This window comes from Sapajus apella, unplaced genomic scaffold, assembly GCF_009761245.1.
Source record: "Sapajus apella isolate SASKATOON/1434 unplaced genomic scaffold, GSC_monkey_1.0 scaffold4, whole genome shotgun sequence".
NCBI lineage: Eukaryota > Metazoa > Chordata > Mammalia > Primates > Cebidae > Sapajus > Sapajus apella.
In genome coordinates, this window is record NW_022436944.1 from 11,209,537 (window position 1) to 11,234,489 (window position 24,953).

A 24,953-nucleotide genomic window follows, 5' to 3' on the forward strand; every position below is an offset into this window, starting at 1 on the left:
CAACAGAAGTTTCCATGAAAGATGACAAGCTGATTTTTACATTTACAATATCAAGTGAAACAGATACCCAAGACAGTTTCACAGAAGGAAAAGAAGCTGGGAGTTGTTGGGGGAGAAAAAGAGGCAGTTATTTCCCTACCAGATATCAAATATTGTAAAATCATAGTAATCAAGACAGTGTAGCACTAGTGTAAGGTAAGCAAATAACCCATAGAATAGAACAGAGAGGCAAGAAACAAATCCATGCACATATGGAAACTGAATATATGCTAGGGGAATATTGACAATAAAGAAGGATAGACTGTTCAATAAATGTTCTGAGACAATTGTCCACATCACAACATGCATAAATTAACATTAGATGGAATAAAGACCTAAATACATAAAACAAATCTAAGTCTCTTCTTTAGTAAAATTTAAAATAATTCCTCAGCAAGCAAGCAATAAAAGGGAATGTCCTTATTCTGATAAAAGATATCTATTAATACTAAACAACTAAACTAAAATTACACTAATTAGGGAAATATTAACATTTCTCCTTGAATTAAAAAATAAGATAAGGATGTCACTTGGTGTATTGGTCCATTTTCACACTGCTGATAAAGACGTACCTGAGACTGGGTAATTTACAAAAGAAAGGTTTATTGGACTCACAGTTCCATGTGATTGAGGAGGCTTCACAATCATGGCAGAAGGTGAAAGGCACTTCTTACCTGGTGGTGGCAAGAAAGAATGAGGAGGTTGTGAAAGCTGAAACCCAATATAAAACCATCAAATCTCATGAGACTTATTTACTACCACGAGAACAGTATGGGGAAAACCATCCCCATGATTCAAGTATCTCCCACTGGGTCCCTCCCACAGCACGTGGGAATTATGGGAGTACAATTCAAGATGAGATTTGGGTGGGGGTACAGAGCCAAACCATATCACTTGGGCAATGAATTTGTTTTCTACTTAAATTATATCAGGGATAAAATTTGATGTTTTGTAACATCAGAACCTTTTTAGAAGGGAAAGTTGCTTTCCAGTGCTCCTGAATAAGTTTCCAAACTCGTTCTTTGCCATATGAAAGTAGTCTGTAATGTCTTTTCAGTACTGATAAATAAAAGCACAACCAATGCTTAGTGCAGCACAAGTTAGCATGTCTTTCCTTCAAGAAGCTGAAAATATTATTGAAGACCATACAACTGCAATGGATTATATGAGGGTTTATAGGGAAGCCCTTTTAAAATTTTTATTTGAAACTCCATGATGCAATGAACTCCATTGCTATTGAATCTAAAAGTAGTAATGTCCATTTTTCTGCATTTATGAATCAGCGATCATAATAAAGAAATATACCTCTCCATCAATATGCCTTTTACATGGTCCTCTGGCACAAGTCACAAAATGACCTCAAATGATTTGAAACTTAAGTAGAAAGTCTTTGGAAAGAAAATATAACATTATCTCAGCAAGATTCCAGATTCCTTTTTTACTTGCTGGCAATGACCTGGAAAATACTGTCCAGTTAATTATGATAAATTCAGCTCATTTTTTTCACCATGTGAGACAACATTCAAACCACTGGTTGGTGAGCAGTCTCAGGAAAATGGAGATAGAAAAATTTCCCCCCCATTTAATATGACAGTAATATATATATGACATAGGATGTATAAGACTTAAATAGATAAAATATCTGTACTTTGTATAATTCTTGGCCCATAGTTCATCAATGGTTACCATAATTCCTACCATCATCATCATCATCATCATCCTGGTTTGTTTTTGTCATCACCAATTGAGTATCTGCCATGTACCAGGTCCATACTAAAAGATTGGAGGCAGGCCAGGCCCAGTGGCTCACACCAGTAATCCCAGCACTTGGGAGGCTAAGGTGGGAAGATCACTTGTGTTCAGGAGTTCAAGACCAGCCTGGCCAATCTGGTGAAACCCCATCTCTACTGAAAATACAAAATTATCCAGGCATGGTGGCACACGCCTGTAGTCCCAGCTACTTGGGAGGCTGAGGCAGGAGAATCACTTGAACCTGGGAAGCAGAGGTTGCAGTGAGCCGAGATCATGCCACTGCACTCTAGCCTGGGTGACAGGGTGAGACTCCATCTCAAAAAAAAAAAAAAAAAGATTGGAGGCAGAGCCATATCCATTCATGGAGTGTCATAATCTCGAGAGATGCTTAACCATTAAAATTTATTATGCAATTATTCTTAAAGGAAGTGGTTTTTAAGTTCACCATATAATAAGTTGTTAGGAAAGAGTTTATTAATCAAATGTTCTAGGAAATAAGCTACTAAAAAATCTTATTAAGAATATTCAACCTGAATATTAATACTCATAGAAAAATATTAAATGTAGGGTTTTAAAAAGACAATGCACATATAGATCAAGGAATAGAGACATATCTAAAAACAGAAAAAGACTTTGAAATTGTTAAACCAAGTCTTGGATCTGATCTAAGTCAGAGTTTGCACCTTCTTGACTTCACCAGTAGATGCTGCTGTGAAGTAAAACAAGGCCTGCATAGATTTGGACATTCGTATGCTGAACTCTGAAAATGACTTACCCACAATGGAGAAGAATCCTTACATTCATTTATTTGTTCGTATTTTTGTTTCCTTGCTTATCTATGTTTCAATCCACTGAAAACAACTTGGAAAAACATTTTTTATGATAACTATATTATTTTCACTATAACTTTATGGTTTAGAAAGCACTTTTATGAAAATTATCTGCTTACTAACAAGGTGGGCAAGTCTTGTTACCCTTAATTTCCTGACTAATTTGAGACTCATAGAGATTAGTTGACAGGCCCGATTTCTTATAGTTATTAAGTTAGTAGGTGATGGTGCCAGAATTGAAATGCTGGATTTCTGACCCCAAGCCCAGCAAACTTTTCTTTTATACTTTCAGATTTATAAAACTTGATGCAAGGGTCAATCACATGAGGGTTCATGTTCACTGATTCCAAGAATACATCAATGAACATATACAATTACTTTAATCAAGACTTTAACCTTAGGAGTACATTTCTTAAGTGGCTAAAAGACAATTTTGGAAACATTTGACCTTAGTAAAACTAAGGGAAGAGATTTCTAATACAGTATTTGACAGGAAATGAAACAAAAATCAATGATAATTTCTTGTTTGTTTGCAAATCTAATTCTTTATCAAAGCGAAGTCATTCAAGTAATTGTAAATAGCAGGCTCTACAATTCTACAACATATGCTTAGTAGAAAAAAGTTCTGAATATATTTTAAAGGTGTTAATACTTATAAGCCAATTTATACTGTAATAGATGAGGAAAATATATCAACTGATTTTAGTTCATATATTATCTCTGCAATAAAAATTAGCTCTACCTGACATACATACATACATACATACATACTAGAGTGACAAACTGTTCCAGTTTGCCTAGGACTGAGGGGTTCCCAGGACATGGGACTTTCAGTGCTAAAGCCTGGGACAGCCTTAGGCAAACCAGGACCATTGCTCACTCTACATACACAAATAATATTATTTATAAGCATAATAAATATGCAGACACATTTTTTTCCTCCTAATAGCTTGAGTCACCTTGCACAATTATTTTACTATGCTTTAATATGGTGATGCCTAAATAACTGGTGAATGAAAATGTGTGTCAATGTGCTAACCTAAGCCAGCATGCTGATACTTCTTTTTAAATATTTTGTCTCAGTTTTACACATTTCTTAATTCCTCCTTTTGCTAACACCTGTATATTCTCAGGCTCATTAAATGTTATTGCTTAGTTTTGTGTGTGTGTGTGTGTGTGTGTGTGTGTGTGTGTGTGTGTGTGTGTAAGTCAGATATCCAACTTCCTGAGAATTTGTAAAATGTATTTTCCAAGTTTAGGCTATGGGTTTTTAGAGAGAATAAAGTTTTTTCTTTTTTTGAGATGGGGTCTCGCTCAGTTGCCAGGTTGGAGAGCAGTAGCATACTCTCGGATCACTGCCATCTCCGCCTCCCTGTTCAAGCGATTCTCCTGCCTCAGCCTCTCGAGTAGCTGGGATTACAAGTGTACCACCGCCACACCCAGCTATTTTTTGTACTTTTAGTACAGACAGGGTTTCACCGTGTTGGCCAAGATGGTCTTGATCTCCTGACCTCGTGATCTGCCCACTATGGCTTCCCAAAGTGCTGGGATTACAGGCGTGAACCACTGCACCTGGCTGTCGTTTTTTAATTAAAAAAAAAATTACTGGATCAAAATTAGATAGAGTGATTAACCAATTAACAGACTAAGCATTACCAAAATATATTTTTCTCTCATGTAAGTGAAGTCCATGGGCAAGCAGCCCAGGGCTGGCTAGACGGCTTCACAATGATCAGAAATCCATGATTCTTCTGTATTATTGCATGGAATCTCATGGTCTAAGATGGTTGCTGAAATTTCAGTCCATTACCATATTCCAATCAGACAGAAGGAGGAAAAGAATCACATAAAAGATTTCAGCATTGGTCAGACTGTAGTTATATGGCTGGATCAAGCTGCAAGTAATGTTGAAAAATGTAGACGTTACTCTGAGTGGTCACATGTGCCACTAAAACTAGAATTCTGTCATTTAGAAAAAGGGAAAAAATGGATATTTGGGAAGAATTAGAAGTCCCTAGAACACCTAGCTAGACTTACTGCTCTAGCAGATGAAATTTTTACTTTTTAACACAAGAATTGTTTTATTTTCTTCTATTTGTTTGTTCTTTGCCCTGAACATGTAATTACTTTAAAAAATTAAAAGTTTTCTTACATTAAATTCTGTCAGCATATGAGTTTGCATTTATCCTGGCCTGCAACATCTAGCATCACTTCAGCATGTATAATTCATACTGCAGCATGTAAAGGAGTTGAAATCGTGCCTAATTTTCTGCCTAAGTTTTGGGTCTAGTTTTTCTTCTTCCAGCTGGGAGTTTAATCATGTAGACAATGGCTAGACTTTGCATGTGCCCAGTGTGCCTACAGCCTTGAATTATGTGCTCTCCAAGAGTCTGAGACTGGTCTATCAGCTCATAACTACAAGTGACGTTCATAGAGACTTAGCCTCTTTTATGGGTTTCACAAGTGGGATGAAGCTATACTTATATGATGAGCATACTAAAAAATTATTAGATTTATGGAATTTTACTGCTGAAAGGCACTGAGTCCAATCATCTTCTTTTACTGAGAGGATCCAGAGGAGTTATGTAACTTGTCTGACACCCTAGTTAGTTAGTTACAAAATTACTCCTGGCCCTATTCTCCAAACCTCGTGAAGAGGAAATGACCTGTGGTTGTCCATGCCCTATTTTTAGGAAGACATAGCATCACTGTGGGTCCACCACATTTCAGAAGCAGCTTTGTGAGGCCCTTCTATCGGCCCTCACATAGAATCTATAGAATACTAGTGTAGTGGGGAAAAGTTACCTCCCCATCCACAGTGTGAAGAGGCTTGACCTCTCCCTCATAAGTAAGAGAATGGGGTGTGCTTTCAGGGCAGTGGTTGTTTCTTTTTCAGATTCTTAGATCTCCTAAATAACAGTCCTAAGCCATTTCTTGCAAGCATCATGTGTATCTGAGGAACTGTGATGAGTCATGTTTGATGTTCGTTTTTACATTACACAGTACAGAAGGTTGTATAAGCTCCTAGAATCGTCAAATGGGAAGAGACCTAGAGATCCTTATTTCCTCAATTCCTTGATTTCTCAGTTGAGAAAACTAAAACCCACAGAAAAGAATAGACTTGGCAGAGATAATATTTCTTGCTTGTGATTCATAGGAGGAAGTTAAAGCTTAAAACAAGTCTATAGTTGTTCATTCCTAACAATATTAACCATGCTTTTTACATAATAGTATCTGAAAACTAATTGCCTACTTTAAATGAAAGAAAAAAATGAGTTTGCTCCAAGACGTCTCTTAAATTTACAATTAAGTGACATGAGTTAGTTTTATAAAATATTTTATTTACAGTAGAGCTTTACAAAAATAGTCTTAATAAAATTAACACAAATCCCTTTTACAATATAACTTATATGACTATCATCTCAAAAAAGTGACATTTGATTAAAACACATAGACTACATTTATAGTTATTAAGTCACCTTGTAGTATAAATATGTTTTCATCTTCTTTTTTGTAATAAAGTTCATACCAATAACAATGGACAATGGATAATACATCGTCTTTTGTTATTCTTCCAATGTAAAATACATCTCTGGCCAAAACAAAATTAACTGAAGAAAAGTAAAACAACTGTCCTTCTGTTCAACAATACAGTCCTTTCTAATTATTTGAAAGTTTATCTGACAGAGACATAGCATTAAACTGAAAGCACCATGGCGTAAAGTCTAGTAACATTATCTTCAAAAGTTTTTTCCAATGTCTCTCCTTCAACTGTTTATTCACTATTTTGCCAGTATAAATAAAGATTGAGCTCAACTCTCTACTTCATTAGTCTCAAGTGTTCCTATTATGCATTGAGTTTTCAGACCTTCCCAGCTGGCATGTATTGTAAGTGTGAGTTTCTTTTCTTTGGCTTCAAGTGGAGTTTCACAACACTTATGAAACATACTGAGCTCCTCCATGTGGCTGGATCTCTGTGACTCCCCACCCAACAACATTCCCCCGGATGTGACAAGAGTCTGCTCCTCCGGTCTCTCTTATCTCTTCATTGCTAAGAACACTATCCCAGATATTGAAGCCTGTGATTCTCCCAGAGAAGGCTAATGTTTCATCAAAGCCACTACCCACACAGCAGCCATTCTTTTCTTGGCCAATCTGCAGGATTCCTCCCTCTGGAACAATGTGACCTATGGCCATCTCAACAGTGGTAGCCACCATTTCACCATTTACCCACAAGGATGTGAGCCCTTTCTCCGAATTCCAGGTGCTGCACAGGTGAGTCCACCTTCCTAATGAAACCATTGCTTCAGCAACCAGCTTGTTCTCCTCTCCACCCACCACAAACACTATGGACTGGTAGCTGAGATACAGCTGGATCTCGTATGGATTCCTTTTTGTGCCATAGGAAAACAGTATGGTTTTGTTTAGTATGTCTGTGGGTTTGACCCAAATGCAGGCACTAAAAGACTCAAGCCTCAGTGGTCTCACTGGATGCACGCTTCCAAAAATCTTCTTGGAACGCATTGGGAATAAAATAGCTGTTTCACAACCTAGAATAGCAAGAAAAGAAGATTAAAGAAAATATAAATTCATTCAAAATGATTCTGGTATTAGTTATTTTAACATAAGCATTTTAATAACTATAATTGAAAGCTGTATGCAATCCTACATTATGACTTAAGAGGCTTCAGGTGTAATCTCTGCAGAGCAAAGAAAATGGAAAAAAAGGAAAGCCAGTTGTCTTATCCAATGAAACATCTAAATGAAGAGAAAGCCTGCAAATAGAAGAGCCAACTAGTCTTAACCCACAAAATAATAAAAGACATGACTACCTCCCCTTCCAATTTGCATATTTTCTGGTACTGCTTTAAAAAAAAAAAAAAAGTTGAATCACTCTCAGTTAACTTCAGACAATAATTCTATAATTTCCAATAATTCAGAGCCCAGCCTGGTTCTCTCTTTCTGCCACTACCAAGTTTCTAAAATGATAAACCTATGAAATTCAGTAGACCTAGTTTGCTCCATTTAGCCTTTAACAACATGCATTTTTCAGCAAAGTTCTAGAATAGTGATTTATTGCAGAATATATTTTAATACACCAAATGTTCTCAGATATTTGCACTTTGTAGAGTTTTTAGAAAACTACCTTTGAAAGGCAACAATGTATAATAATGATGACTAAGTTTGCTGGGCATTCATGTTGTGCCAGATACTGTTCTAATCACTTTGTATGTCATTTTAGTCCTCATGCCAATCCCAAGAGATTGTCTTTTTTATTCCTGTTATACAGATGAGAAAACTTAGGCAAAAGTAACTTGTCTATGTTACTTTTATGTTATGTTGTCTATGTTACATAGCTGATAAGTAGTAAAATTAGAGTTTGAATTTTTGTGATCTGGTTGCAAAGGCCACACCCTTAACCAGCACACCACATTGCCACTATATTAATAGAACACCTAGATTTCTCTAGGAGGGCTAAAATTCAGATGGTGTTACTACTAATGAGCTGTGTAACTTTGGATGAGCCTCATAATTTCTCTAGGCTTCAGTGTTATCTAAAAAAGTCCCTTCCATTCTGCTCCTAATATTCTGCAAGTCTGTAAGCAGCCAGTGTGTAACACTTAAGAACTGAAGAACGTTTAAAAATTCTTACTTTGTCCACATGCTTATAATTACTATTTAAGTAGTAATAGAAATTATTTAAGAAGAGTACATTCTTTCAAGGGGCCTGGGTGAAGAACATGTTTCTGCTAAAGAGCACTTAGGAGGAGGACTTTCAAATTTGAGGTGGAAAGCTCAGTAAGTTTCCACCACTGTCCATCTCAAGGCCACTTAGCCATTTGGGAAGCTGGAGATGCGGAAACAAAAACCTTTTATGTGTCTCTGGGAAAGAACAAGTGAGCTCTTCATCAATCTATCTAAATATCGAAATATCTATCTATCTGTGTGTGCGTGTGTGTATACACATATATACACATATAGGTGTATATATATACATATATGTATATATATAGGTGTATATACACACACATATAATTATAGCCCTGAGCCACTTGTAGGAATCTGACATAATTTACATATTATATTACATAAAGTTATATATATATAAAATACAAATACACACATATATGTATATAAATGTGTGTATATATGTGTGTTTTTGTATATGTGTGTGTATGTATGTATTTTTTTAAAAAACACCTAAATTAGGGCTAGATATAACAACCTAAAGAAGATTTGCCATAAGACAGCTTTGAAAAGCCAACTCCTAGAATGGTTCCAGAATAACTGGTAAAGAGACAGAACTTGCAGAAACCAAAGATCCATGTAAAAGTGTGGAAAACTATGTCAGATTCCTACAAGGGGATCAGGGCTAGGCTCTGTCCAGAAAACATTAAACAAATATGGACCTTATCCTTCAGTGTTAGGGATAGTCAAATAAAATATTGACATTCCGAAAATCATGTAAAAGTAACTACAATACTAAAACACAAAACTGGCCCTGTCATGCTTTGATACTTTTTCACTAAATAATTTGAACTTTTGAAGATTCTTTAAAATTAATTTTTGATGAGGCACTGATTCATTTTTCAAATGACATTGCTAGGTACATCTTTTTTTCTAGCTATGTTAATTAAAATCAAATAAAAATCATTGAACAGAAAATCACCACATCCATGGGCATTTGATATAGTCTCTATAAAGTTTCAGAAAAGTAGCGTTCAAGAGGATGCCTACTGCAATCTAATTAAGTGAGTTCCTCTTTATATAAGCCCAGGCAGTCAGGATTGCATTCCAAAGCACTCCTCGATTGCATCTCAGACTCAGCTTCTCTCTAGGCTACAGTGGCTATTTAAGTTCATGGATAGATGAACCACATGTTGGCTATTTTGGGTGAGCTTTTGGGAACCAGTGATACCACAAAAATGATGCCCATTTCATAAGATAGTTTCTGATACTTTAAAGAAGTATTAAGAGCCTTCTTTAAAGAAGTCTTCTTTAAAGATTAGATTAGATTCATTAAAGAAGGCTCTTAATACTTCTTTAAAGTATCAGAAACTATCTTATGAAATGGCTGTTAACTAACAGGTTTTTCTGATTATTGAAGACCAAACAAAATTAAAGCCAGGTTCTTAGGAGGCTAACAACAGAATGGTTAGGAGCCAAGTTGGCTGGAGACCAAGAGAAGAGAAATCAAAGCATATTGGTAAAAGTATTATTGATGTAATAAGGTTTAACATTTTAAATTCAGAGATACATCCCTCTTCTTCTCTAACTAATATGCAAAGATGAAGATAAAAAATAGAGTAATTCTTCAGTTTTTCAGGTGCATTATATGACTTTACATTGTTTGCAAAACACAAGACATTTCATTCATTAAAACGGCTGCAGAATTCTGATTTCTCTCCTATCACATTGAGGATCTACTGTACTTTTGATTTTATGTTTTTTCTCCTCTGAAGCACTATTTGATATTTACTGATAAGCACTCCTCAAATATTTAGAAAATATGGTATAATTTCTCTAACTTTAAGTGAAATATGCTCTCAAACATGCTTCTTCTCTCCCCTCATCCAGCAAAATTTGTTTTCTTGGAAATATAGGGAAGAATTCTCAGGAAAAGTGCAAGTTATATTTTCTTACCTAGGACACTGATTTTCTAATATAATCCAAATTGATTGTCACACCACCATTTCTTAGAAGTTTTGGCATACAAAGGAGTATTGCTAGGCTCCAAGTCTTCGATTTCTTTCTTTTAACCATCTTTAGAATGCATTATTTTGGGAACTCATGTCTATTTAGAGATTCATTGAGTGTCACATGAGACTTTGAGAAGTTGCCTCTGGTTTGAACAGTCTTTCTCCTGTTTGGCCCAGTTCTCTGAATCCCTGGGGTGGAGCTGGGATCGCCTTCACGGATTGGCTCCTACACTTGACTGTTCCACGCTGAATCTCAAACCGCACACCCTCTGACCTCCCCTGTCCGCTTATTCCACAAACCCTAGAGGCTGGGGGATCCCTGGAGAATTCCGCTGACCCTTCGGGAGATTAGATTCAGCCTCAAGTTTCTTGCTGAGAAGGGGCGGAGAGGAGGGGCCGGCTGAGGGGCTCGAAAACATCCCTAAACGTTAGCCTGGGCCCTGAAATAGTGAGGGAAACCAGAGCTCCTCAAAAGACAGAGGCAAAAGATAAAATTAGAAGACGTGAAAATCCCTAACGGAGGGAAGCTGGGCGGCGAGAGGGGTCACGGTTATAACCGGCCAGTGGACCTCCTGCAGCGTCTGATCAGATCGGGTGTCAGGGGCCCTAGAGGTCTATTTCAAGACTGTGATGGTTACCTCCACAACTTTCTTTAGAGTTCCTTAGGACTGAGGAATACTTTTTTAAAGCCGATTTTCCCGCCTTGAATGGTGTGTCTGAGCTCTGTGCCCGTGCATGGAGAAATAGAGGGTGTGTGTGTGTGTGTTTCCCATGAAAGCTTCCCCTAGAAGATTGCCTGGCTTAACTCGCCGTTACGCGCGTTCCCGGAACAAAGTCGCAGGGGGAGGTCCCAGCCCAGCAAGCCTTCTTACCTGCCGGCAGCCAGCTCCGGGCCGCCCAGCCCTGCACGGAGCCCAGCTCCGCTCGCGTCTGCCGCAGCTCCTCCAGCACCGCGGCCAGGGCACGAACAGCCTCCTCTGGGCGCCGCGCCTCCGCGCCCTCCAGGCGCGCCAGCCTGCGGCCCGCGTCGCGGCTCGCCTGCAGCAGCTCCTCCAGAGCACCCGCCAGGCTGGCCTCCCCTGGGGCTTCTGGCGCGCACGGCCTCGCCAGGGTGCCCGCGAGTCGGCCCATCTCCTCCCGCAGCCTCTGCAGCTCGCCCCGCAGGACGTCGTCCGTGGCTTGCAGCATCATGCCCTCTCTCATCTGCGAGTTCTCCAGCATGATGAAGAGCTTGTCCCATTCCGAGTGCTCCTGACGGCAGTCGCACGGCGTGGCTAGAGCGCGGGATGCACACACGTTACCAGCCCGCCCAGGCCTGCCTAGGGTGTGCTTTGTAAAAGCTGACCTCCCTCGGTGGTGCCAAGTTGCAGCCCGTCCTTGGCATCCCCCTTCCCTTTAGGGGCACCTCCGAAAAACAGCACGTAAATGTCTCAAGAACGACAGAATCATTCATTCAGGTATAGATTAAGTTGTATCCTATGAAATCGCCGGTTATGTAGCTCAAAACAGTCAAATATCGGCGATTTTATATGACTCAACCCATTATGTACGTTACAGAAATAACTTTGAAACCTCCCTCTTTCTTCAAGTGCTTCTCACTTTGGCAAAACAGACTAAAAATTTTAACTCGTCTCACTGGCTACAAAGTATATGTGTATTATTTAGACCAAGAGGTGGATATGTATTTAGGGTTAGCAGAGAAACATTAAAGTGAACTTACGGTTCTCAGTGGGATGGAGTCCATTGTCTATTTCGTTGTCCAAATTCACATACATGAGATCATAATCGTCCGGGTTTTCGGCCAACACCGCAGACCAGAGAGCACAAAACAGAATCGCAAGGAGATGCATTGCTGGAGAGACGCAAAGTTCCTTCCACAGCTGGTGGGAGGAGACTCTCAAGTGAACCGAGTTTGAGCAGAGGAGAGTGAGAGTGAGAGGCTGGAGGAGAGAGCCCTTAATAAATGCTGGGGAAAGCCTGAATGGGGATGAATGAGTAATGCTGGTGGCACTGTGGTAACGGGAGTTCCCCTGAATTTGGTGGGGGAGGCGGCTGGTTGGGAGGGCGAGGGAAATGTGGAAGTTGCACAATAGCAAACCGCAAAGGTTTACACTGCAGTCAGATTAACTGGAGGAGGGTCAGAGGGGAAAGAGGAGGGAAACTGGGTTTCCACTATTCTCCTGAGAATTAGCTGTTGTAACGTGAATTGATAGCAATGAAAATGAAGAAGGGGTGGTAGGGGGAGAAATTTCAGAGGATACTGAAGGAATTCATCATTTCAGCATTTTCTGTGAGCTGTTCTTATTTCATAGCCCTTTATATATAGAAAACCTTCCATGTTTCCTTTCTACACTGTTTTACAGGTTGAAAATGAAAATGGTCTGATTCCAATATAAACCAACATATTAAGAATTGTTATGGCTCTGGAAGTCAAGTCCAATCCAAGCTATCTTGTCTTTCGTCCTTCTGTAGTTGCACCTATACTTTTATAGACACACTTTTTAAATGACAACACAGTACAACTGGGTAAACCTAAATGGCGTGGGGGGCGGAAGCTGGGAAAAAAGAAATATACTTATCTAGTTACTTAGGTATGTTTTTTTCATAACTTGGTATTATGTGTACATTATATTACTCTACAAGGTGTAGAGGCAAGGATCATGTTTTAAAAGTAAACATAGAGATTTTTGCTTTTAACAATATATACAGGCCTGTGTTCACATGATATTAAAAACTTAAAAGATACAGATGGGCTCCCATTAAAGTAAGGGAAATATCCAGGGGCCAAAGAGAGAGAGGAAACCAAAACCAACAATCCCATGAGCTGATGCTAGGGCCCCTCTGGAATAGGAATGAAGAGAGTTAGTGGTTATTACTTCTATAATCACCAAACGTTGATGACCATGTGGAAGCAAAGCTTAGTTCAAAGCTGGAGAATTAGAAGACAGACCCTCATGAAAGCCGGGAACCTAGAGGGTTACATACGTATTTCAGTAGGTACATTCTACTCTGCCCTAACACAAAAAGGTAGGAAGCAACCAAGTCTCTCTTTGAACTCTACAAGGTCCCTCTGAGTTTGTGAATTTGGGCCTGACCTCAAACATGTTTGGAATTCCAATGTATACTGTCTGCCACTGTAAAAAAAAATTCACAATGATATTATGATATTTGAAGATGCGAGGAAGCAAACCTCTGTAAATGAAAATCAGCAGAAATCAAAAAGGATTAGACACCCCTCCCCAAGAATTTCATATTTGAAATATCAGTCAAAGGCTAGAAAATAAATATGTTTAAAATTATTTAAGCTCTAAAGGAAGGAATTGAAAATATGAGAAAAGAATAAGACATTGTCAAAAAGAAATAGGCAAGGTGATTTTTTAAAGAACCGAATATAACTTCTAGAATTAAAAAAAAGGCAATTAAAAATTTTAAAAGCTCAAGGCATGGATTAAGTGGCAAATTAGGCAAAGCTGAAAAGAACATTAATGAACTGGAGGACAGATAAAAGGAAATAATCTCAAATGTACACTTTTATGTTCAGTAAAAGTATTCTAAAATCCTTTCATTGTTCAGAAGGATGATAAAGAAATTTATTAATTTTGCTTTGCTCAAAAAAATTTGTTACAATTTCAAGGACAACTACCAAAAGGACATAGACATTCAAATTGAAGGAGCAGGGGGAATGTTTAAAGAAAGACTTGATCTGTTAAAAAAAAAAAAAAAAAAAGTAGGCTGTGCGTGGTGGCTCATGCCTGTAATCCCAGCACTTTGGGAGGCTGAGGCAGGTAGATCACGAGGTCAGGAGATCAAGACCATCCTGGCTAATACGGTGAAACCCTATCTCTAATGAAAATACAAAATATTAGCCAGGCGTCGCAGCACACGCCTATAGTCCCAGCTACTTGGGAGGCTGAGGCAGGAGAATCACTTGAATCCAGGAGGTGGAGGTTGCAGTGAGCAGAGTTTGTGCCACTGCACTCCAGCCTGGGTAACAAAGCAAGACACTGTCTAAAAAAAAAAAAAAAAAATTTGTGAATGAGGAAAGAATAGCACAAAGAAGGTAAGTAAAAGGAGCAATATTATGTCCTAAAAATAAATCAGAATATACCAATAATTACCATAAATGTTAATGAAACACGTTTTCCAGTTAAGAGACAAATATTTCTATTCGTCATATAGAAATATTTTATTCAGAATCCCAGTACTCTGGGAGGCCAAAGTAGGAGTGCATCACTTGAGGCCAGTAGTTTGTGACAAGCCTGATCAACATAGCAAGACCTTCGTCTGTATAAAAAATTTAAAAATTAGCCTGGTGTGGTGGTGTGCACCTGTAATCTCAGCTACTCAGGAGGCTGAGGCAGGAGGATCACTTGAGGCTGGGAGGTTGAGACTGCAGTGAGCTATGATCACGCCACTGCATTCCAGCCTGGGTGACAGAATGAGACCTGACACACACACACACACACACACACACACACACACACACACACACGAAAAAGAAAAGAAAAAGAAAGAAGGAAAAAAAGAGAAAAGAAATATTTTAAAATCCAGCTATACATCACTTACAAAAACAGCACATAAAACATAAGAAAGTAGAAATATTCAAAGTTAAAAACTTTAAATTGGAGAAGAGGAAGAGAACATACCAAGCAAGTGCTATTCCAAAAAGCTAGCATAGCAATAGTACTATCAGCAAAAAATAGACTTAGGCAAAAGAAGATAGTTCACTATGATACAAAGAAATACTTTAACAGGAAGATATCTTTGAATTATCTAGTAACATAGTTTCAAAAAATATGTACCAAAGATTGACAGAATTATAAGGAGAAGTGGACAAATCCACAATCATGGAGGGAGATTTTAACATAACTGATAAGTTCACCTATGTCATAACTGATCATTCAAATGCCAAAAAAGTCTGTCAAAGGATACAGAAATTTCAACTATATAATTTAAAGTTTAATATAATAAAATATATAGAGTACTGCCCAGATGGTTTGATGGGCAAGTTCTACCAAACATTCAAGGAACACATAATCCCCATCTTATACAAACCGCTTCTGAGAATGAAGTGCGCAGGAATGTGCTAAATTCATTTTACATGTCTGCTAAGTATGATACCAAAAAGAGACAAGGATAGTACAAGAAAGAACTGCAACCTTTCTCATCAAGAATGTAGATGCAAAAGCTCTAAATAAAGAATTAGTCAAACAAACACAACAATATGAATAAAAATACACATTATGCACAGCAGTGTGCATAAAAATATATTATAACCAAGTTGAGTTTATTCCAAGACTGCAAGATTGATTAAATGTTGGAATAGCTATTAATTTATTACATTAACCATTTAAAGGAGAAGAATCATCATATCAACAGATAAGAAAAATGTTTGATAAAATTCAACACTCAAAATAATCAAACTAGAAAGCAGACAGGAACTTACTTCAGCTGAAAAAGCATAAATACCAAAACTGATAGAAACAGATAAATATGTAATTGTAAATCCTTGGAAACATACTTTTTAAAAACAGGAATAACGCAAGGATATCCATGGACAGTAACTCCATTCATCAAAATGTGTATTGGAAGTCCCCGCCTGTAAAGCAGAACATAAGGACATAAGGACATAAGGATTAGGACGGAAAGAAATAAAGTTGTTATTGTTTATCGTAAGTGGATCATCTACATACAGAAAATCCAAGAGACTCAGAAGACATTATTAATAAGAACTGAGCAAATTTTGTTGGATATAAGATCAACATACAAAAATCTATGCTTTCTTAATACCAGTAGATAAATTGAAAATGCCTTTGAAAATAAAAAAGTTTTCGTTTACATTAGCAAGAATAGCTATGGGATACCCAAGCAACAATTTAACAAAAGACACATAAGACACAGATCATTATAACACCTTATTTAAAAGTATAAAAAGATCTACATAAATGGAAAGATATATTCTCTCCTGGAATTAAAAGACTCAGTTTTACAAAAATGTCAGTTATGCCAAATTAGTCTATATGTTCAATATGAAAAAAAAAATCCCAGTCTGGTTTTTCAAGGCTGTTGACAGACTGACACTAAAGTTTGTATACAGTAGCCAAGAAGAGTTTGAAGAAGTAGGAGGTGAGGAAATATGCCCTACGAGATACAATGATTTATTATAAAATTATTGTAATTAAGAAAATGTAGACTTGAAGAGATGGATAAATGCACAGAAACAGACACACACACATATGGAAAACCTAATATATGAAAGAGGTGTTGCAAATCAGAAGAGTAACAATTGACTACTCAATAGATGATGCTGAAAAAGTTATTTGTATATAAAGAAAAATACAATTAAACGAATTCCTCATGTGTACAAAAGTCAATTGCAGATGGATTAAAGACAACTACAGGAAAACAAAACTGTAATGCCTTCAAGAGAAAATATAGGAGAATATTTTTATGAACCTGGAATACAGAAAAATTTCTAACAAAAAACGATGAAGTAAAAAAATGAAAAAAGTTGACTATATTAAGGCTATACTTTACAATCAACAAATAAACAATTCATTCAATAGTTCTGAATAATTTTAAGGAACTTATAAACATTAATAAGAAAAAATGCCAACATCCTAATAGAATATAGGCAAAGTATGTGAATGGCCAAATCACAAGAGAGGAAATCACCTATAAATATATGAAAAGGGTTCTCAGCCTTACAAGTAATTGGGAAATTGAAATTAAAGCAAAAATATTAGATATATCCCATCAGATTAGCAAACACTAATGTCTGTCACAACCAAATGTTGGCAAGGATGTGGACCAACAGAAACACTCATGCTGCTCGGTGGGAGCAGATTGTCATAATCTTGGTGGTAGGAAGAATAATGGTCCTCCAAAGATGTCCATGTTCTTTCTAGTACCCAGAACCTATGAACATGTTATGTAATATGCATTTCAGATAGAATTAAGGTTGCTAAATAAGATAGGGAGATAATCCTAGATTATTCAGATAAACCCAATATAATCACGAGGGTCCTTAAAAGTGGAAAAGGGAGGCAGAAGAGAGAATCACAGGGAGAGATGTGATGAAGGAACAGGGATCAGAGACACCATGTTGCTGGCTGTGAAGATGGAGAAAGGGGCCACAAACCAAGAAATGCAGGCAGCCTCTAAAATCTGGATATATCAGTCTGTTTCCACACTGCTATAAGGATACTACCTGAGTAATTTATGAATAAAAGAGGTTTAATTGACTCACAGTTCCACATGGTTGCGGAGGCCTCAGGAAACTTACAATTCTGACGGAAGGTGAAGGACAAACTGGGCATGTGTTACATGGCGGCAGGAGAGAAGGGAGAGCACAGGGGAAATTGCCACTTTTCAACAATCAGATCTTATGAGACCTCCCTATCACGAAAACAGCATAAATAAAACCACTCTTATGATCCAACCACCTCCCACCAGATCCCTCCCTCGACATGTGAGGATTATAATTCGAGAGCAATTTGGGTGGGGACACAGAGCCAAACCATATCATCACTGGTTAAGTCAAGGAAACAAATTCTCTCCTAGAGCCTCCAGGAAGGAACCCAGCCCTGGGCACACATTGATTTTAACTTAGGGAGATGTATGTCAGACTTCTGAACTACAGAAATATAAGGTAATAAATTTATGGTATTTTAGGCCATGAATTTTGAGATAATTCCTTATGACAGCTATAGAAAATGAATACAACTGCTCCACAAAGAAATGTTTGAACATCTACAAACTTAACTCCAAGGGACATACCCAGTGTTTTGCCACTTACTATGTGGTCCAGGGGCTATCAGTGTCACCTGAGAGCTTGTTAGAAAATCAGATTCTCAAACCCTGCCTTCAGCCCGTTGAATCAACATCTGAATTTTTTTTTTTTTTTTTTTTTTTAGACAGAATTTCGCTCGTTACCCAGGCTGGAGTGCAATGACGCAATCTCGGCTCACCGCAACCTCCGCCTCCTGGGTTCAAGCAATTCTCCTGCCTCAGCCTCCTGAGTAGCTGGGACTACAGGTGTGCGCCACCATGCCCAGCTAATTTTTTGTATTTTTAGTAGAGACGGGGTTTCAGCATGTTGACCAGGATGGTCTCAATCTCTTGACCTCGTGATCCACCTGCCTCGGCCTCCCAAAGTGCTGGGATTATAGGCATGACCCACCGAGCCCGGCCAACATCTGAGTTTAAAAAGATGCCCAGGTGATTACTAAGCACATTAGAATCAGAAGCACTACCTTATGAAATAACTCTCATTTTTGCACAGACAGTTATTTCAGCGCCATGGATTAAAGCAACAAATAACAACACCACAATATCTTTCAATCATAAAGTGCATGAGTAAGTTGTTGCATATTTATACACTGGAATAACACAAAGCTGTGAGAATAAATGAAGAAGAGCTTCTTGGATGTTTAATTTCAACAAAATGTTGAATAGGAAAAAATATGTTGCAAAGGGATATGTACAGTATGACGTTATTCATATACAATTTTAAAGCATCCAAAACAACACTATAAAATGTTTAGTGATACATACACATGTAATTAAAGTGTAAAAATATGTATGGAAATCATAAATACTACCTTTAGGATGATGGTTGCTTCTGGGGAGGAAAGGAAACAAATGGGATGAAAAGTGATTATAACGTAAGATTAAGTTTTGACAAATCTGGTTGGCAGGTGCACCAGTGCTTCTTATATTATTGCCTATATTTGTTTGATGACTTAAACTATTTCATAATTTAAAAGAATGTATTACTTACTAATGGAATTTATAAGATTTCTGCAAAAGTTCTGCATTCGTTTTTGTATTATTTGATTGAAATTCAAGTCAGCTGAAAATGACTAATCTGGGGTTTTCCCCTTCAAGGCTCCCAGGGCCTTTAGTGAGTTTGTACCAAAATGCCACACACCAGTTTCCTGTCTTAGATTGCAACTACAGTCCCTTTTAACGTAACCATCAGTATCTTCTTGTAACTAAGTTCTATGATCTAATGTGGGCTGTACAAATTGGGTATTGCATTAAAAATTCCTGATCTTTTAAGGAAACACTCATAGTGAAATAAGCAGAAAACAACACAAATTGTTGAAAATTATATTATTGAAAATAAATACTGATGAACACAACCTTTTTAAAGAAAACTAAATATTTCCAACCACTTGTATTCTGGGGTACATGATAAAACCTGTTTTAGACTTATTCTATGAACTATATGTGGAAAAAAAAATTCTCATTTTTTATTGTCTCACAAATTCATTCAGTTTTATTAGAATCATGCTTTCATTAAATTTAGATATTGATATTCTGAAAATTCTGGCCTTCTTTCTTTAATGATCATATCTAAATCGTCTTTTATTTATAGGCATGTTCCTACCATTTAATGAAGGTCTATATATCTGTAATTCCTACTTATTTGATTCTTTCTGTGTATGGCTTCTACATACAAAGCCAAATTTAAAGTAAAAGTAAATAGAGTAAAGAAAATTCTTGTTCAAAAAATCCCTAGAAACCAACTCCCCTGAGACATTTAAATACTTGAGAGGATTTTGAGAGAAAAAAAATCCATACCATCAAGTGATAAGTAGATGTTGCCCATATGCTGTTTGTTGATAAATTCTTATAGTTCATGTAGTATTTTTCTTGAGGTTTTGCCATTTTAAATCTAGTTGTCTATACATGTCTTTGAGGAAGTCATGTGTGACAAACCAGCTGAGGCTAAACTTCCCTTGAAATAGTGCAGAAATTGGGGATTTTGCATTACTACTTCTTATACTAAAAATAAGGCATAGTTTCTGTATGTGAGTTGTCTAAATTATGCTTCTGTATCTTTCAGGAATGTGAATTCACTCCTCTTCACTTTTCTTATAGTTCAGTTTCATCTATGTCCATGATTATAGCACTGCTTAGTTTTCATTTAAACATTATACAAATTTTGCTTCTCATCAGGAATTCTTTTATCAGAACTGTTTCCTTCTCAAGGGTGTGGTCTGATTACTGTCAAAGTTCCTCTATCCCCATGGTGCATTACTCAGGAAAATTTTTTATTAGTTAATGTTACTGATCATATCATAAAATATTTCCTTTTATAGAATCAGAGTAAATCACATTTTAATCGCAGAATAAGGTACCATGTTATTTTTAGCAGAAGATTTGGCCATTACTCTGTGCTATTTAATGTGTAAATGTTATTGCACTGGTAATAATGTTATTTCTGTTGCTTATGGCCTGATAAAGTCATCATTCCCCTTATTGTTCCCTGAACAGGTAACACCATGTTGTTGAGAGTGTTACCTGCTGTGTATGAAAAGCAGCCTCAGCCAATTAATAGACACCTGACAGAACTCTTGGCCTTAATGTCTCAGCTGGAACAGCCAGAACAATACCATCTACTACGGCTTCTGCATGTAGCAGCAAAGAAAAAACAACTGGAGGTAAAAATTGTATATGTCATGGTACACACAACTAAGCATGTTTTTCTTTGTGCGTGTGAACAGCATATGTGCTTAGGATTTCCTGTCTCAGACATCTATACATGTAAATTTTAAAGTGAAAACCCTCATCTATTTATTTTATTTGTATAATGAGAAATTGGCTCATGAAATTATGGCAGCTAAGAAGTCCCATCTGTCATGTATAAGCAAGATGCCAAGGAAAACCAGTGGCAGTTTCAGTTCAAGTCTGAAAGCCTGAGAGAGGGAGAGCTGATTGCATAAGTTACAGTCTGAGGACAGTAGAAGACCAATGTTCCAGCTCACAAAATCAGGCAGAGAAAGCAAATTCTCCCTTCCTTCACCTATTTGTTCTATTCAGGCCCTCAGTTAATTGGATGAGTCTTATCCATATTGCAGGGGCAGTCTGCTTTATTCAGTCTACCCACTGAAATGCTAATCTCATCTGAAATCACACTCACAGACACACCCAGAAATAATGTTTACTCAAGTATCTGGGTGCCCCATGATCCAGTCAAGTTAACACATAAAATTAACCATCACAAGCCAGGCATGGTGGCTTATGCCTGTAATTTCAACACTTTGGGAAGCCGAGGTGGGTGGATCACTTGAGGCCAGTCCTTTGAGGCCAGCCTGGGCAACACAGTAAAACTCCGTCTGTACAAAAAATTACAAAAATTAGCAGGGCATGGTGGAGTGCACCTGTAGTCCCAGCTACTCAAGAGGCCGAGGTGGGAGAATCACCTGAGCCAGGGAAGTTAAGGCTGCAGTGAGCCATGATCATGCCACTGCACTCCAGCCTGGGTGACAGAGTGAGACCCTGTCTCAAAAAAAAAAAAAAAAAAATCATCATACAGATACAGTAAGGAAAAGCACCAAATGTGCTGGGTGTGGTGGCTCACGCCTATAATCCCAGCACTTTGGGAGGCCCACATGGGTGAGTCACGAGGTCAGGAGTTTAAGACCAGCCTGGCCAAGATGGTGAAACCCCACCTCTACTAAAAATACGAAAATTAGCCAGGCATGGTGGCAGGAACCCGTAATCCCAGCTCTTTGGGAGGCTGAGGAAGGAGAATTGCTTGAATCCAGGCAGCAGAAGTTGCAACTGAGATTGAGCTACTGCACTCCAGCCTGGGTGACAGAGTGAGACTCTGTACTATAAATAAATAAATAGAAAAGCAACAAATGTGCAAATCTGTAGTTATTGTAGTGTGGCGTTAAAGAAAGTTTAGTGTGGCCGTGAAGTCCTAGGAACTGTAGTTTCTCAGGTAAGACCAAGAAGAGACCTACACTTAATCCTATTTGTGAATTAATCAGCCTATAGTGAATGCAAAGACTCATTCTCTAGATAGCAAATAAGTTGTCATTCTTTGGATTCAAGTAGAAGACTGTAACAATTAGGATGCTTATGATTATCGGTAATAGAACACCCAAACCAGAATAGTTTCATCAGTGAAAGGAATTTATAGCTAATGTGATGGGAAAAAATTCAGATGAGATTTGATTCAAAAATAATGTGAACAAAGAATTTTTATATTTTGATTTCTCAGATTCGACTTCTAGGCTTCCATTTTCCACAGGCTTTCTCCTTGTCATCTCCAATAGGTGCTCAGGGCCCTCTTGGCACTATGCTTCTCCTACATCTATCACTGCCACCAACACCCAACAAAAGTCTTGATATTCTCTCTGTTTAGGGCACATGCTGTACCCCTAGGGCTTCTCCTGAACTGGAGGATACACAGACAGAAACTAGAAGCTGCCAGGAAGAGGGAATTAGAAATGGATTCTAGAGGGCACCAATGTATTAGTCCGTTTTCATGCTGCTGATAAAAGACATACCCAAGACTGGGAAGAAAAAGAGGTGTAATTTAACCTACAGTTCCACATGGCTGGGGAGGCCTCAGAATCATGGTGGGAGGCAAAAGGCACTTCTTACATGGTGGCAGCAAGAGAAAATGAGGAAGATACAAAAGCAGAAACCCCTGATAAAATAATCAGATCTCATGAGACTTATTCACTACCATGAGAACAGTATTGGAGACCCACCCCCATAATTCAATTTATCTCCCACTGTGTCCCTCCCTTAACATGTGGGATATGGAAATAAAATTCAAGATGAGATTTTGGTGAGGAGACAGAGTCAAACTATAACATTACATCCCTGGCCCATCCAAATCTCATGTCCTCACATTTCAAAACCAATCACGCCTTCCCAGCAGTACCCCAAAGTCTTAACTCATTTCAGCATTAACCCAAAGGTCCACAGTCCAAAGTCTCATCTGAGATAAGGTAAGTCCCTTCTGCCTATGAGCCTGTAAAACCAAAAGCAAGTTAGTTACTTTCTAGATACAGTGGGAGTACAGGCATTGGGTAAATGAAGCTGTTCTAAATGGGAGAAATTGGCCAAACACAGGGGCTACAGGTCCACACAAGTCCAAAATCCAGCAGGGCAGTCAAATATTAAAGCTCCAAAATGATCTCCATTGAATCCATGTCTCACATCTGAGTCACACCGATGTAAGGGTTCCCACGGTCTTGGGCAGTTCTGCTCCTGTGACTCTTCAGGGTACAGCCTCCCTTTTGGCTGCTTTCACAGGCTGAGCTTTACTGTGTGGGGGCTCTGACCCCACATTTCCTTTCTGCGCTGCCCTAGCAGAGGTTCTTCATGAGACCCCCACCCCTGCAGCAAACTTCTCTCTGGACATCCAGGCATTTCCATATAGTCTCTGAAATCTAGACGGAGGTTCCCAAACCTCAATTCTTGACTTCTGTGCACTCAACACCACATGGAAATTGTCAAGGCTTCGGGTTTGCACCCTCTGAAGCCACAGCCAGAACTGTACATTAGCCTGTTTCCAGTCATAGCTAGAGTGTCTGGAACACAGGGCACCAAGTCCCTAGGCCACACACAGCCCAGGGACTCTGGGCCTTGCCCATGAAACCAATTTTTCCTCTTAGGTCTCTTGGTTTATGATGGAAGGGGCTGCCATAAAGCCCTCTGACATTCCCTGGAGATATTTTCCACATTGTCTTGGGGATGAACATTTGGCTCCTACACTTAAGCAAATTTCTGTAGTCTACTTGAATTTCTCCTCAGAAAATAGGATTTTCTTTTCTATCACATTGTCAGGCTGTGAATTTTCCAAACTTTTATGCCCTGCTTCCCTTATAAAACTGGATGCCATTAACAGCACCAAAGTCACATCTTGAATGCTTTGCTGCTTAGAAATTTTTTCAGCAGATACCCCAAATCATCTCTCTCAAGTTCAAAGTTCCAGAAATCGCTAAGGCAGGGGCAAAATGCTATCAGTCTCTGCTAAAACATAACAAGAGTAGCCTTTGCTCTAGTTCCCAACAAGTTCCTCATCTCCATCTGAGACCACCTCAGCCTGGATCTTATTGTTTATATTGCTATCAGGGTTTTGGTGAAAGCCATTCAATAAGTCTCTAAGAAGTTTCAAATTTTCCCACATTTTCCTGTTTCTTCTGAGCCCTCCAAACTGTTTCAACCTCTGCCGGTTAACCAGTTCCAAAGTAATTTCCACATTTTTGGGTATCTTTTCAACAACACCCCACTCCACTGGTACCAATTTACTATATTAGTCCATTTTCATGCTGCGATAAAGACATACCCAAGACTGGGAAGAAAAAGAGGTTTAATTGGACTTACAATTCCACATGGCTGGGGAGGCCTCAGAATCATGGTGGGAGGCAAAAGGCACTTCTTACATGGTGGCAAGAAAATGAGGAATTTGCAAAAGCAGAAACCCCTGATAAAACCATCAGGTCTCATAAGACTTATTCTCTACCATGAGAATAATATGGGGAAAACTGCCCCCCTTCTTCAAATTATTTCCCACCAGGTCCCTCTGACAACATGCGGGAACTATGAGAATACAATTTAAGATGAGATTTTGGTGAGAACACAGAGCCAAACCATATCAACCAACATGTGTGCCCAGTGAATATTAATGGTTAGAACCAAGGTTATTTAATTATGGCTGCCCCATTTCTTTTCTTTCTTTCTTTCTTTTTTTAAGATGAAGTCTCACTCTATCACCCAGGCTGGAGCACAGTGGCACGATCTCAGCTCACTGCAACCTCTGCCTCCCAGGCTCAAGCAATTCTCTGCCCCAGCTTCCTGAGTAGCTGGGATTACAGGC

General features: G+C 38.4%; 2 protein-coding genes across 10 annotated transcripts in view; one reads left to right on the plus strand and one right to left on the minus strand.

The window, feature by feature from the left end:
• Window positions 1-24,953, plus strand: part of VEPH1 (ventricular zone expressed PH domain containing 1) — a 227,372-nt gene that overhangs the window by 48,861 nt on the left and 153,558 nt on the right. For all 9 annotated transcript variants that reach the window (XR_004264083.1, XM_032262452.1, XM_032262461.1 and 6 more), the window contains one exon: window positions 20,606-20,772. Coding sequence is in view for 8 of the 9 variants with exons in the window: in XM_032262452.1 (XP_032118343.1) it covers window positions 20,606-20,772 (167 nt within the window). In the remaining variant the exon portion in view is untranslated. The remainder of the gene's footprint in view (window positions 1-20,605; window positions 20,773-24,953) is intronic.
• Window positions 5,942-14,039, minus strand: PTX3 (pentraxin 3). The gene is made up of 3 exons (XM_032262499.1): window positions 12,042-14,039; window positions 11,194-11,595; window positions 5,942-7,171 (listed from the first exon to the last, which is right to left on the minus strand). The coding sequence occupies exons 1-3, from the start codon at window positions 12,169-12,171 to the stop codon at window positions 6,558-6,560; spliced, it is 1,146 nt and encodes a 381-aa protein (XP_032118390.1). The 5' UTR covers window positions 12,172-14,039; the 3' UTR covers window positions 5,942-6,557.

Excerpts from the sequence above, each read along its gene's own strand:
- PTX3 (XM_032262499.1), bottom strand. The coding sequence starts at position 12,171 with ATGCATCTCCTTGCGATTCTGTTTTGTGCTCTCTGGTCTGCGGTGTTG. Across the intron at positions 11,596-12,041 it reads ACTCCATCCCACTGAGAACC|CCACGCCGTGCGACTGCCGT; the intron begins GTAAGTTCACTT and ends CCCGCGCTCTAG. Across the intron at positions 7,172-11,193 it reads CCGGAGCTGGCTGCCGGCAG|GTTGTGAAACAGCTATTTTA; the intron begins GTAAGAAGGCTT and ends TTGCTATTCTAG.